We start from the raw sequence: 14,428 nt of genomic DNA on the forward strand, positions 1-14,428 counted from the left end.
AGATTTTGGAGTCTCCATCCTTGGAGATCTTAAAAGCTATTTGGACATGGTACTGGGCAGCTGGCTGTAGGTGGCCCTGCTTGAGCAGGCGAGTTGGACAAGATGACCTCCAGAGGTCCTTTCCAACTTCAACCATTCTGTGATTCTGCCTCTATTAAAGTTAATTTTTATTACAGTTTAGGATTCTTTCCTAAAGTAATGAGCATCTCTCAGCTGTGGAGTGTTTTGGTAAATTCTGTGTACATGAAATTTTGAATCCAGTAAATGACCTGTAGTTATTGTATGCAGTTACATCTGACAACTATAAAGTAAATATAACTGAGTGTCTTTAGTCATTGGACGTTTAAATGTAATAATACTTTTTTCTAGTAGCAACAACAACAAAAATTTAACATATCTCCACAGGCAAGACTAAAGCTCTTTCCCCATCAAACAGGGGAGCTACATATTCTGGGAGTCGTTTATAATCTTGGCACTGTTCAGGGTACTGTGACATTAGATGGGATAGATCCTTCTATTGGATTACAGACAGGTAAGTGTGTTATTCCCATAAGTTGTGTGTGTCTCTGGAAGGGGAAGATGTAGCTTCTGCAGAGTAGAACTAAATTCTAGTGTTTACTGTTTGACTACCATGATGCAAGTTCTTCCTTCAGGTAGGGATAGAGAAACAAGGGAAACAACTGAAACAGGAAAAGAATGAATTGGCCCCTGTAGGAATCCCATGAGAAAGGAAGTAACCTCTGCCAAACCCATACTTACTGTTCCTTTTAAATCTGGAAATTCTGAAACCATTAAAAAAGTAAAAATTGAAGTATTCAATCTGTGCCATGTTAAATCTGTAACAACTTTCATCAACTCTTTTGCCATTCATTTTTCTTCTGAGTCTTAACTTTGTTAGCTTTCAACTTTTGTCTAAATGTTGCACTGACGTTCTTTACATCGATTCTCAAATTTAAATCCAGCTGATAAAATTATTTTTTTTAGCGTCTTGACTTTATTTTGGTTCTGTTTCCTTTATATTAACATATAAATGGCTTATTAATTGCATGTTACTTGATCTGTTTGGTTGAGTCATTCATCTGAAACTCTTTCACAGGGAAAATTTAGTTGTTGGAGGAAATGGAGATTAGAGCACATGTTTGAATGTGTCTAAAAGAAATAGTGAAGCTTGTTTAGCTATCTGTGAACTGGGAACCTTTGGAATAAAAAACACATTTGGAGAGTGGTGGCCTGTCTTTGAAGGAAATAAAAATGTTTTAGGTGACTTTTCTAGCTTGGCAGAAATTGGGAAGGGAAATAAATACGTCACCTTTGTGCTCTGGGCTGCCCACTCCCCACCTCCCCCCAGTTGTAGTCAAACTATTAAAGGGCACAGTAAGTCCACAGCAACAAATAACTGGCTGGCTGAACTTGCAACAGCAATGCATTATGTGTGACAGTAAATGTTGGGTAGTTCTTTGTCAGTGATGTTGCTTAACCAGTGAACACTGCATGTGCCCAATAACAGAACAATCAAAATGATTTTTGAGTTTGGATAGGGATCTTTGGATCACTTCTCAGAAAAAAGTTAGGGATTACTCTTTAAAAAAAAAATTAAAAAAAAAAAAATAATATAAGGCTTTTAAAAAATTGTTTCAGGAAAGTTTGTCTCCAATGGGTTATCTGTACGAGGACGACAAGATTTAGAAATCCAAGGGCCTCGACTTAATAACACAAAAGAGGAAAAAACGTCTATTAAATATGGACCTGATCGACGTTTAGATCCCGTTATTACAGAAGAAATGCCTTTGTTGGAGGTATGTAGCTATACTTTCTGTTGGCAGTTTTGAGCAGATAGCTGAATCCAGAGCTTATAAATGTAATTCTGATGATGAAGTCTTAGACTCTGTTAATGCCTAGATCATTCCAGTTAATTTCTGATCTGTCAGTGCCAAACTTGTGTTGATCTTTTTCAAGTGAAACTTGAAGCCTCCAAATTAATACCCTTCTGCATTTGTTATATTCCCTTTAGAACTCTAGTTAGCAACAGCTTTTGTAGCCAAATTTCAAGGTGAGGGGGAATAGGAAAAGAAGCATTTTTCTGTTTACTTGGCATTCATCTAGAATAGTTCTTCAAGTTGGTTAATTGAAAAACAGTGGTTTACAGTGGTTTTCCTTACTAGGGTTATTAAAATGGTCTAATTGGTTAATGACAACATTCTATATAATAGACTGTTTCAGCTGGAAGGGACCTACAATGGTCATCCAGTCCTACTGCCTAACTGCTTCAGGGTGGACCAAAAGTTAAAGCATAATATTAAGGGCATTGTCCAGATGCCTCTGAAACACTGACAGGCTTGGGGCATTGAACACCTCTCTAGGAAGCCTGTTCCAGTGTTTGACCACCCTCTCGGTAAAGAAATACTTCCTAATGCCCAGTCTAAACCTCCCCTGATGCAGCTTTGAACCATTCCTATGTATTCTATCACCGGGTACCAGGGAGAAGAGATCAGCAGTTCCCTCTCAGCTTCCCCTCCTCAGGAAGCTGTAGAGAGCAATATAGTTTGAAGATGTTTCTTGTTTTCATATGTGTTCATAACTTGACTCAATGCTCAGGTTTTTCTTTTTTCCTGTTCTCTCCCATACAGGTGTTCTTTATAAATTTTCCTACAGGGCTTCTCTGTGGAGAAATCAGAAAAGCATATGTAGAATTTGTGAACGTGAGCAAGTGTCCTCTTACTGCACTGAAGGTTGTGTCCAAGCATCCAGAATTTTTTACTTTTGGGGGAAATACTGCTGTTCTAACGCCACTAAGCCCTTCGGCTTCTGAAAACTGTAGTGCTTACAAGACTGTTGTGACAGATCCTACCTCTGTGCGTATGGCACTGCTATCTTCAGCTTCTTCTGTAGACTTTGGGATTGGCACAGGAGGGCAGCCTGAAGTAATACATGTCCCACTTCCTGATGCTGTTCTTCTTCCTGGGGCTTCAGTGCAACTGCCAATGTGGTTACGGGGACCAGATGAAGAAGGTGTTCATGAAATTAACTTTTTGTTTTACTATGAAAGTATTAAAAGACACTCAAAAATGTGGTAAGTTTTAATCTGCTTTTTTCTGTCATACTTGTTAGACACATTATAAACATTGTAAGTATAAAGGTAAATCTTACTTAATTTCTCTCAATTGCTGTGATGATGTAAAAGTGGCCTGTTATCTGCTATTCCAAACGATAATTGTTTTCCTACCATATGATCTAATTTTTCATAGGAAATTATAAAGCCTACACTACTTACCATGAAAGTGGCAATTATTAAAATAATTTAAGAGAAGGAAGGTTAATGGAATGCTGTTAATACAAAATCTGTTCGTATTTAGTTTCTCTGGAAGCATGTCTTTCTGAGGCATGGTGGAAAAAATCATGACTTAATTTGTTTCTGTATATTATAAAACAAAAACTTGTCTACTTTGAACAAAAGATTTTCTTCTTAGTTAAAATGTTGTTAATAATTGTATTACGGTGAAAGTTGTTCTCTTTGGAGGAGTTAAATACCAAGTTTGACTTGCGTGCTGTTGTATAGTTCCTTTTTGGACCATCTTGAGGCAGTGGACAGTCAAGTTTGACACCACAAGCTAACAAATAGTGCTTTCTTTGACCTTACTTGAAAGGTAGAAAGCTGACTTTTTTTGACACTTATTCCTAAGTCCCACCCATGTCTGAGGCTAAGAAAACTCAGGAGGTAACTTTGAGAAACCTGTTCTTCAGAGGTTCTGGGGTGAATAGGCCTTTGTTCAGAAAGTGAAGAGATCAGCCTTCAGGAAGCCTAAGTGTAGCAATCTAGCGAACAACCAAATTCAGAGATTAAGGCTGTCTCTTTTTTTTTTTTTACCCCTCTCTTTCACTCTTCTGCAAATACTATTCTTACATTGCTACCTTACAGCTGTTAGAGCTCATAGCTAGACCTGAGAAAAAGTTGCAATAGGCTTTATCTAGATTTAGGTTTTAGCCCACTAAGAATACTGGCCACAGACTTAATAAATGTTACCATTTCGTTTTCTGCGAGAGAAATTTGTAATGGAGCTGTGTGTGCTGGATTTGTTTGTCTGGAGAATGTTTCTCTGCCTGCCTTCAGAAGCAGTGCAGACTAGGAGGAGTGGATCTAGGAGTAATCAGGGCTGGGGACCTGGTGCTCATTCACTTCCCACTGGTGGGATGGGGGAGAGAATTGGAAAGGTAAAAGTGAGAAGACTCATGGGTTGAGATGGCGGCAGTTTAATAGGTAAAGCAAAAGCTGTACATGCAAGCAAAGCAAAACAAGGAATTCATTCACTGCTTCCCATGAGCAGGCAGGTGTTCAGCCATCTCCAGGAGAGCAGGGCTCCATCACACATAATGGTGACTTAGGAAGACAAATGCCATCTCTCTGAACGTCCCCCCCTTCTTTCCTTCTTCCCCCAGCTTTTTGTGCTGTGCATGACGTCCTATGGTATGGAATATCCCTCTGGTCAGTTGAGGTCAGCAGTAATGAACACATCCCTGTGTTATCAACACTGTTCCAGCACAAATCCAAAACGTAGCCTCATACTAGCTACTATGAAGAAAATCATCTCAGCCACAACCAGCACACCTGGTCTCTATACTATACATATTCAGGGTGATGGTGGGGGAGCAGCATCAGATGACTAGCAGCTACTGCAGATGAGCTCTAGTCACATGGACTGAATGTCTGCTTGTGGCTGGAGCTTGTTTTCCAGGCCAATTCTGAGAAAGAAACCAAGTTCATGTGCTGTGAGACTGCTCTGTAATGTAAACCAAAGCAGAGTGAGTTGAAGATGGTCAAGAGTGTGGATCAGCAATGTATTCTTGAAATCAAACGAAGTCGTGAAAATGCACCCTTTGTTCAGATTTTTCTGTAGCTTCTGCAGTGCCAGTGGTAACTTTTCATTTGGCTTTAAGCTAGTCTGTAGGAACAGGGAATTTGTCCCTCTACAATGCAGGTTTTTTCCTCCTTTTTTTTTTTTTAAGAACAGAACCTATTTCTCCTCTGAGTTCATAGTATTCAGAAATTGAGGTTTTTCAGACAAAGATTGAAGATGGTTGTTTAGGGAATGTATTTGTTACATACTGTATTGAAGTTTCCAGGGGAACTTAAGTGATGTAATCTTGTTTAACAGTACTATTTGTAGACTGAGCATAGCTTTTAAATTTTAAAACAATTATTTAATTTGTGCCCCTGGAAAGCTATACAGACATCTGTATATGTCAAGATTAACTCCAAAACTGTTAAGTTTATTCGATAGATTGTGACATTTGTGAATTAGAGTTTAGGAAACCACTGATTTCGCCTCCCGGAATGAGTATCATATGATGTTTCAGCGTATTTAATAGGTAATACATAAAAATTTTTGTGTGCCTCTAATGTTTCTAAGTGGAAGTTGTGGTAACACAAAGCTTTTATGTGGGAAAAGCTCCTGTGTTTTGGTGGTGTCCAAGAACAGAAGGTTACTCATCTTCAGAAAAATAGGAAGATAACTTTGTAAAAGGACTTGCTGGCCTGGAGGTTGAGCATGTAAGGAAAAAGGAAGAGTAGTGATGGTTCCAGAAGGAAACTTTTAAGATTCTTGGTTCAGGGGAATTTGTTGAATGCAGTGGTATTCTGTCTAAATGCTTTTTGGTAAACGTTTATGCAGGAGATGTGACTAGTGGGCCTCCTGTGGTTTATTTACTCAAAACCACTTATTTTCCAAAGCATGTGGTGCACTAAGTAGCTTAATGGTATCTCTGTGCTAATACATGCCTGTTGGCTTTCACTCTGCCAGTTGTCTTGCATCTGAAATTTTGCTGATGTATTTTTCGTCATGATAACATAGGAACCTTTTTCTCCAGTATTTCAAACTGGCTTAGAAACTGCATATTTGAACAGCACCTACCCATACAGCATGATTGTTAGAAGTAGTAGTTTTGATATGAAGCTAAAAAGAAAAGTCTCTCTGGTGGTTGAAAGGAATAAATTGTCTAATGGCCTTAATAGAGATGACAAAAGCATAAAAGCTAAACTTCTTGATGAAAGGTTCTGGACAGCAGTCCTGGTTGTTCAGAATGTCTTTTTTTTTTCTCTCCCTGCCCCCCTTCCTAGTCATAGGGTATTAAGGCACACTGCAGTTATTTGTACTAGCCGGTCTCTACATATTCGAGCTACTGTCTGCAGAAGTAATGCACTTGAAGATGAAGAAGGCAGAGGGGACAATATGTTGGTGTTTGTGGATGTAGAAAATATCAATACTGTAAGTTCTTATTTTTAATAATAACACTGTTCTAAACCTTAGCAGATGTGTGTCACCAGTAGAACCAAGATTTAAATAAAAGGGGTGTGTGTGTGTTGTTTTTTTTTTTACAACCACTTTGCAAACACCAAGTAAACCTTGCATATTTGATCTTTCTAGTTACTGTTGGAAAGAGAGTACTAACGTTAAGTTATATCTTAACTCTCTGGAAGTCTGCTATAATATCTATCCTAAGCAAATTCGAGTACTGTAGTTTGGAATCTTTTAGGAAGATTTATTCCAAATTCGTGAATGTTCTTGATGATCACAACTTTCAAGATAGTTCTCAATGAGACAACCTATGCCCTCCGCAAACTTTCAGTGAAAACACTGGTAGATATAGTGGTAATGTGAAGTCAAAATTCAAGCTCCAACTTGAAGGAAGCTTCTGTGTTTACATTTAGTACCAAACTCTAAAAAGACATTTTTGCAAATATAATCCAAATCTAGATATGTCTTTTGTGATCTGTTGACTTAGCAAAGCAGATGAAAATAGTTCAGTTTTTCATACCATGCTGATTTAAATTTACTCATTTTTTCGGTAAAGCTGCTCCCACTTTTTCAGCCACAAAGTAAGGTAATTGAATCCTCTGTTCATAGAATTCCTAGACACTTAGCTGGTAGTGGAATCACTGAGCTGATTTGTCATTTTGTTTTAAAGGTGTGTACATGCTGTTTTTTCTTCAGCTACTGAAGTGAATATTGTCCTTTCTTCCTTTAAGGAGAAAGGAATGTTTTTATAAAGTACTTAACAATTTAACAGATAACATTGTGTGAGACTTAATTTTCCACTACCACCTCACTCTGTCCAAGAAAGGAAACAACCCCAAAAACTACTTTTCATTGTGTATATATAAAAAAAAATAAGATTCTTGAATTTCTGGGATTTATGACCTAACAATGTTCCTAAAGTAATCTTAGAAACTAAGTGGCCTTGTGGACAGTGTTCTGCACTGGAGTTAAAAGCCTAGGTTTTCCTATAGTTGTTTTAATCTAAAAATACTAGCATGCGGGTAATTTTCTGGGGGATCTTTGTTTCCTCTTAGTGTGGCTTTGTTTGCTGGAATTTGAAGTTGCTGTGGATTGGCATTGTTTTACATTACAATGAGTCTTAACTCTCTTCTTGTCTCTCCTTAGTACTGTATTATGGATGGTGTGAATAATGAATTAAATTAAGATTCTAACAGTGCAGCCTTGCAATGAACACTTACTATGCGATGTAGAACATCACAATTGTGATTGATCTTATTTGACATAATTTTTGTTTCTTCCTTAGAGTGAGACTGGTGTTAAAGAATTTCACATAGTGCAAGTTTCAAGTAACAGCAAGCACTGGAAGCTTCAAAAATCTGTAAACATTTCTGAAGACAAAGGTGTGTATCTTTATTGCCAAAAGGATGGCAAGTCTTAGCTTCTGCCTGATAAGAACAGTTAAAAAGGATCTTACAAGGAGTTGAATTTGACTTTCAGAATAATTAATTTCTAAGAACTTTATTTCTCTTTCAAACATGCTGCACCCCTTCTTAGTGTTTAAGAAAAGTATATTGACAGATAACTTTCAGACTTCATTAACTTTAAAAACAGACTTGTCTTACAGGTAGACTCTTTCTGTGATGTAGAGAAATCTGTCAGGGTTGGCTGATAACTTGCCTCACAAGAAATATGTTTCAATGTTCCTTTACTTTTAGTTATTTATATCAGTGTTAAATTTAACTGAGGAAGAGAGTATTTGACAAGTGCACTATTCAGTTATTAGAAATATACCAGAATTGCTAGTGCTGTATCCAGCCTTAGCTAATACAATCTGCTAATTTTTGAAAAAGCTAACTATCCCAGGCCAAAAAAAAGAAGTTCTGTTATTGTATCTAACAAATGTTATCTTTACTTGTATGCTGACATTTTACATACTTAAAAATTAGTCTGGACATGTATGCCTCGTATATTAATATTGAGGATGTACCAGTCTGATAAACTGAATCTTTCGTCTTCTATTCCTTCCTTCTTTCTCTGTGTCTCCTTTATGCATTGTGGCTCACTTCCTCCTCTAGAAGTAGATGGAAGGGGTCAGCAGAAGATGCTGCCTCTTTACTACCATGCAGTTGCTGTGCTTGATTAGTTATGCTTGAGTATCATCAATGTGTTTCTTACTTGTGAAGTTTGAAGGCTCACTTTTGGCTAATGAGAAGGGACTCTGATTATGTTGAGGGGGGAAAAAAAAAATCTTGCAACCTTTTTCTTTCAGATGCTAAACTTGCTAGCAGAGAACGAGCGAAGTTATGCTTTAAAGCAGTTAGATGCAAAAACTCAGAAGGTAGGTTCTTTCCTGAATGTGGTAACTTTTTGAAGACAATGCTATTTGGATGCTGTATGCTGAAACAATGCTTTCTCTTTTTGTCCTTTAGAAAATTACACATTTGCAGACATTGTCTTTGGAAATGAACAGGTAGGTGAACTGGTACAACTGCATATTTTGTCTTATGCAAGGTATCCCTGTCATGTGCAAGTGTCCCAGTGAAAGCCCTTTTTTAAAATTTAAAAATGGGAATAGTGCTTTCATAGTTGGGAAGTTGAGTTTTGGACATCACAAGCTATTGGTCTTCTAGATCAGCTCTCATTTTTACAAAGAGAAGGTAAAGTGACATAGGCTAGTGAATAGTCAGGAACTTTTGAGTTCCCAACTCCACAGCTGAACTACTTTGGGAGCGCATTGTGATTCTAGCTTTTTTGCTAACTTTTTTCCTTCCTTTTCAACTTCCAAGCAGTTCTTTTGAATATTTCCTATCTCTCTAGTTTTCTAGTGGAGATCTGTGGATATCAGATTCTTGTTCTATTGTTTTTTCTTAATTATATTTTTACTAAGATAAGTTAAAAATTCTACTTACAGTTTATTCTAAAAATAATCTGGAAACCTCTGATGGATGTAGGTACTAGAATTTCAAAACTACATTAGTAGTTTGCAGTCCAAGGAGTCTGTTTCCTTGATTTAAAAAAAAAGTTTAAGATTCTAGACTACCATGGTCTTTTAATCTTTTGAAGCATACAGATATTGTCTGAAGAAGAATGCTTTTAGCAAATGATCTTGGTACAGCGAATGCCTTTCCAAAACCTGAGGGAAGTAGACCACTTGCATCAGATCAGAAATCTACATTAACGTAGTGGGCTTAATTAGCTGGATGTCATATTGCTTATTTTATGCTAAGTGTACATTTTCCATATATGTATCCAACTTTTAAAAACCAAAGAAAGCCTACGCTGCCATTTTATTTTGTAGGCATATAAATTGAAGTTAGGAGCAAAAATCTGAGGTAGATGATCACTCTCTGCTCTTTTAAAGTTGGATGAGCTGCATGAACTTCAACTTTCTTTTAAGAAATGTTCTCTGAGAGGATGGGGACCTCCCTTCAGGACAGTTACTCCAGAAGCAGATTGTCTCCCTGGGCATGAGTATTCTGCTAATGCAACAATTAGCAGCTCTGCAACAGCATATTCTGGAAAGGCTAACATTTATGAAACGGAGGGCTTAGGAAGCTAAAGTTTCTTATTAACCTGCTGTCTCCAAGTATTATTGCTGTTGGTCTTAAAACCACCGGTTCCTTATCAAGCTTTCAGTGTTGGAAAAGCTCAGCACAAATGGTGGCAAACTTGACAAACAGCATAGTACTTCTGGCTCTGCCACTTATACATGGGGAATATGTTGTGCAATCTATTATCTTTACTATTGCTAGCAAAATGTATGTGTGTAACTGATAAATAATGCTAGCCAACCTGAGGAAAATACTAACAAGCAATAATGTCTTGGACACGAGTGAGTTTGAGTTGGTTGGACACTTCAGCTGTCTCCACTACACTTAATATATCACAGTAGGCTGTCTGCTGATAATAATCAAAGCCATTATTTCCAAGTTTGGTATTTGTAGTTTGAGGCCAATAATCTATAGTTCTGTTTTCCTCTGTTACCGTAGCTCCTTAGGTGGGGCTGATCTCTGAGAGGGCAAGCATGGAAACCACGATGTGTGGCATCCTGTAGGTTTGCAAAAGGAAACAAAGCAAGAGAATGGAACTGAAATATTACAGACGATGACCCTGTAGAGTAACTTGTGTCAGCTTGCATCCTGTTCTGAGAGCACTTTTTCTTGCATTTTTTTTCTTGCAGATAATAAGTTCAGCCAGTCCTTGTGCAGACTTTTTTTTTCAAAGCTTATCCTCTGAATTTAAAAGAACACATGTGCAATCCCATACTCATGCATCTCAAAGGGCTGCGAAACAATCATTTGATGAGACAGTCGGATTGATACAAAGATGCAGTGAAGTCGATTTGAACATTGTTGTACTGTGGAAGGTATGTGTGGCTGTGGCCTTTGTGGTAATTTGGCCATCAAATATGACTGTTAGAAAATAATGTAATATGGCATCCTGAACTTTCAGGCATACTCATACAAAATTTATGAGTGAAATTTTCTCTGGAAACAAGCTAATGAACTAAAATGGTGTCAAGAAGCAAAGATGATCTTAATAGCTGTTACTGTAATAAGTATGCTTAAATGGTCTTAACATTATTCTGGATGCACCCAGTTCTCTTAAAAGAGAAAATTCTGAAATCTTAAACCAGGAGATTTTTTAATGCTTACTTTTACCATAGAACTGTAAAAGTGACTCAGTCTGATTTGAAGAGGAGGATCTTCTTTACCAGAATGCAAGTATTCAGTAGTGAAAATTGGCAGTCTAAACTTCAGCAGTTGTCTATGCTTGCAAAATTAAAAGCATACACAAAAAATAAATATATGTCATGCTAGCCTTCAGGTTTTGAACAGTATAATGTTTTCCACTTAAGTCAGGGGTAAAGTCAGTAATTGTGCATTGTGAAGCTTATGATAGTTTTTGGTCTGCTAATGACTTTGTATTATATTCTGTAGGCGTATGTTGTGGAGGACAACAAGCAGCTTATTTTGGAGGGCCAGCATCACGTTGCCCTTAATACGGTTGGGAAGGAGGCTTTTTCATTTCCTCAAAAGCAGGTAATCTAGTGTGAAATTTTCCTTTACGGTTGCTTCTTTGCCAAAATAGACTTGATGTGTTTTCTTGTAAATAAGTGGAATCAGTTTGAGTGCTTTTGTAGAATCTAATGTCAGATAATGTGTTATTACTATAAATAATTCAGACTGGCTCACTTCAACTTTGATTAGTCATCTATATTGAAATAGCTAGGCTCAGTTTAAAGATGAGAAAAGCAATATACAAGTAAGTATACTGCTATGCAGTTGTTGCAGTAAACTGTTCTGTGGTATTTCAGGGTAGAACTAGGACCTTATTAATGGTGTTAAGTCAAAGTTAATGATTAGTTCATAACAAGGTTAATAGTTAAATGGTGAAATTATTTTTGAGTGTTACAAAATGAATTTTATAAATTCTACTACTATGCACAACTTTTAAGTGAAGACCTGTGGTGTAAAATGTTAGAACAGCAGAAATACTGGAGCAGTTAAGAAGACATTGAAAGCTCCACGGGAAGTGATCAATTAATAGCATATTATTTCATTTTGAAGTTTTATAGCCTGTTTGATTGTTCAAAGAAAATAACAACTGTAAGAAACTGGTGGATGTCTCCTGGTACATGAATCAGTAACAGCTATGGAAACTATAGATAAGTTTCTGTAAAAACGTCTATACTAGTTGCAATTTATGTGTGTGAAGACGACTAATGTGCAAAAGAAAAAAGAATAAACAAGTCTTGTACTTGTTTAGGCCTCTGCTGACTGTACGTTACTGTTACTTCTTGCTTTGGTGCCATTCTCCTTATATTTTTACCAATGTTGCAAACATCGGATAGAGCTTTTAGTGAGCTCTTACTCAAAGTTGCAGCAAATAGTACTATACATTAAGTTTGTCAAGAAAACAATATAGGATAAATGTGTCTTTTCTAGAAATATTATGCTATAACGTAAGTAGTGAATTACTCTGAAGCTGTGTACTTGGCTTTGCTTCATAAGCATTTAAGGATTTTTACATCATTAAGATGATTTTTCTGTTTAGTTCTTTGCACTATGAAATAGATGAGAATAGGTTGAAAGGGGCATGTTGTTTGAGCTCAACTGGCTGTTGTTCATTGGTACTGAAAAATAGGAAAATTTAAGTTAAAATACCTGAACACGATTTTTTCACTTAACACCCCTCCACCCCAGAAAAAGCCTTTGCACATGGGGACTGGAGCTCTGCTGAGCAATACTAGGCTGTATTAGTCTAATGACAACTGCCCACTCTAATACTATCTTTCCTGTCTTAAGGTGTGTGTAGAACAGTAGATCACACTGTAGACATCTAAAGTTAGGAGAGAAAACACTGTAGACTTCTGATCTCATTGAGGTCTGGTTCTAGCAAATGGGTGGGAGGAGAAGTAGTAGGAATGAACCACATCTGCATCCTAAAATAAACGTCTGAACATGCTAAGGGCAGAAATCCACGTTTCTTGTTGACTGCACTGGAACTCTAGTTGACTGCATTAAATTCGGTTTCAAACTAAAACAAATGAATTCTGCCACCAGCAACAAGGAGGATCCAGATGCACCCAAATTGTTTTGAGGAATACATGCTACTATATTAGTAGTCTTTGTCTTATAGTCTTTCTCATCAGTTATTATTATTACAACTGCATTCAAATAAATGCTACATTGATTATTGTATTAACTTTCTTCAGCATAGGGAACACGCTTCCTTTGAAGCATTCTGTACCTTGGTTGGAAGCAAAAATGCATCTGCAATGTGATGCAATTGAAATCTGGTATAAGAGTAATGAAGGTGGCTTTTAATAAATGTGTAAATTCTGTGTCCTCATGGTAACTAAAGCCCAGATTTAACTTGGATTTTAAGAGCCTGTAATCTCAGGACTGCTAAGGATTGAGAAAATTCATACGCTCTGTGAGGAGAGTAAACGCTTCTGAGGTGGGAGGTGAGGTATAACAAATTAAGTGATTTGAGACTTTGCAGCAGTTTACTTCATTCACTCCACGTTTAAGAATTAAAAGAACCTCCAAAATAGGATTAAATGAGGTTAGGTAGAGAAAACAATGTTCTTAATCTATTAAGGATTGCTTGTTGTCTTTAATTATCTTGCTCTTGCATTAAAGTTACACAAGCAGTGACAAACTGGAGGGGGAGAACATCCCAAACCCAAATATTACCTCTAACTTAACATTTTCAGTATGTAGTTTTGAGACTTACAGTGTAACATTCAAATAGTTTGTCTTGTAAATCTGTATTTATTCTCTAAGTCATAAACAGGTTGGAAACTCTAGACAGTTCCTGAATGTCTTGTGCTGACAATATAGAAGTTAGTTGTTTTTTGTGCTCTAGACAGCAGAGGGAGATGGAGATGCGTGCTTTTAACCAATGCATGTTGGTTGCCAGTCCTTAAATAATAAAGGGCTGCTCAGATCTAAAAAAAAAAATTTATTTGCAAATTCTGAACAGGGTGTCACCTAAGATGCAAGAGTCCTCTCCCTGCATTTCTTGCTGTGTTCTATTTGTTGCTCTTCAATGACTTTCTTCTTGACTTGAACCTCTTCTGCTTCATGCTGTTGTAGCCACCCAAAGAATTTTTGTGTCTACCTGGCAATACAGCCATTCCCAACCAAGAAGTCTCACAATAGACACGGAGAAAACACAAAGAAGATTTCTCTGCATCCCCTTTATTTTTTTAGCCCTCTGAGAAATGACTCAAATCTTAGCTGAATTCATCAAATAACTACATTGAACAAATCAGCATGGCTTGCTTTATATTTTGGTTGAATCCTATGTACTAGTTGGCATCTGCTGCCTTGTCAATTATTGTATATCTCAGACTAATTCTTTGCCAGCTTTTAAGGATTTAGTTTGGATTTATAGAAGTGTCTAGAACTGTTCAGGGAAACAAAGCTGCAGTAAAGCGCTGTAGTAGAAGAGCAGTAGATCTCTGTTCATTGGCACTGTTGTATTTCTCAAGTTCTTCCAGCAGTTGCTGGTGGATTGGTAGCTGGGTGCACTGATACAAAGTCATCTTTATCCCATGTTTAAGCTAAGATGTTAGACTGCTGGCTGAGTTGCAAGGACAGGTGGTTACTTCTGCTTGGTTCATTGTGGAACATGTAATGCATACA

At 37.2% G+C, this 14,428-nt stretch overlaps 1 protein-coding gene across 1 annotated transcript in view; it reads left to right on the forward strand.

Moving 5' to 3' along the window:
* Positions 1-11,314, forward strand: part of TRAPPC8 (trafficking protein particle complex 8) — a gene marked incomplete at both ends in the record, with an annotated part of 40,099 nt that extends 28,785 nt beyond the window's left edge. The window contains 9 exons of the mRNA XM_009696025.1: positions 406-532; positions 1,639-1,796; positions 2,628-3,070; positions 6,113-6,260; positions 7,576-7,672; positions 8,542-8,610; positions 8,702-8,742; positions 10,453-10,638; positions 11,213-11,314. Coding sequence (XP_009694327.1) covers positions 406-532; positions 1,639-1,796; positions 2,628-3,070; positions 6,113-6,260; positions 7,576-7,672; positions 8,542-8,610; positions 8,702-8,742; positions 10,453-10,638; positions 11,213-11,314 — 1,371 coding nt within the window. The remainder of the gene's footprint in view (positions 1-405; positions 533-1,638; positions 1,797-2,627; positions 3,071-6,112; positions 6,261-7,575; positions 7,673-8,541; positions 8,611-8,701; positions 8,743-10,452; positions 10,639-11,212) is intronic.
* Positions 11,315-14,428: the final 3,114 nt, after the last annotated feature.

Source organism: Cariama cristata, unplaced genomic scaffold (assembly GCF_000690535.1).
Source record: "Cariama cristata isolate BGI_N322 unplaced genomic scaffold, ASM69053v1 scaffold13752, whole genome shotgun sequence".
Lineage (NCBI taxonomy): Eukaryota > Metazoa > Chordata > Aves > Cariamiformes > Cariamidae > Cariama > Cariama cristata.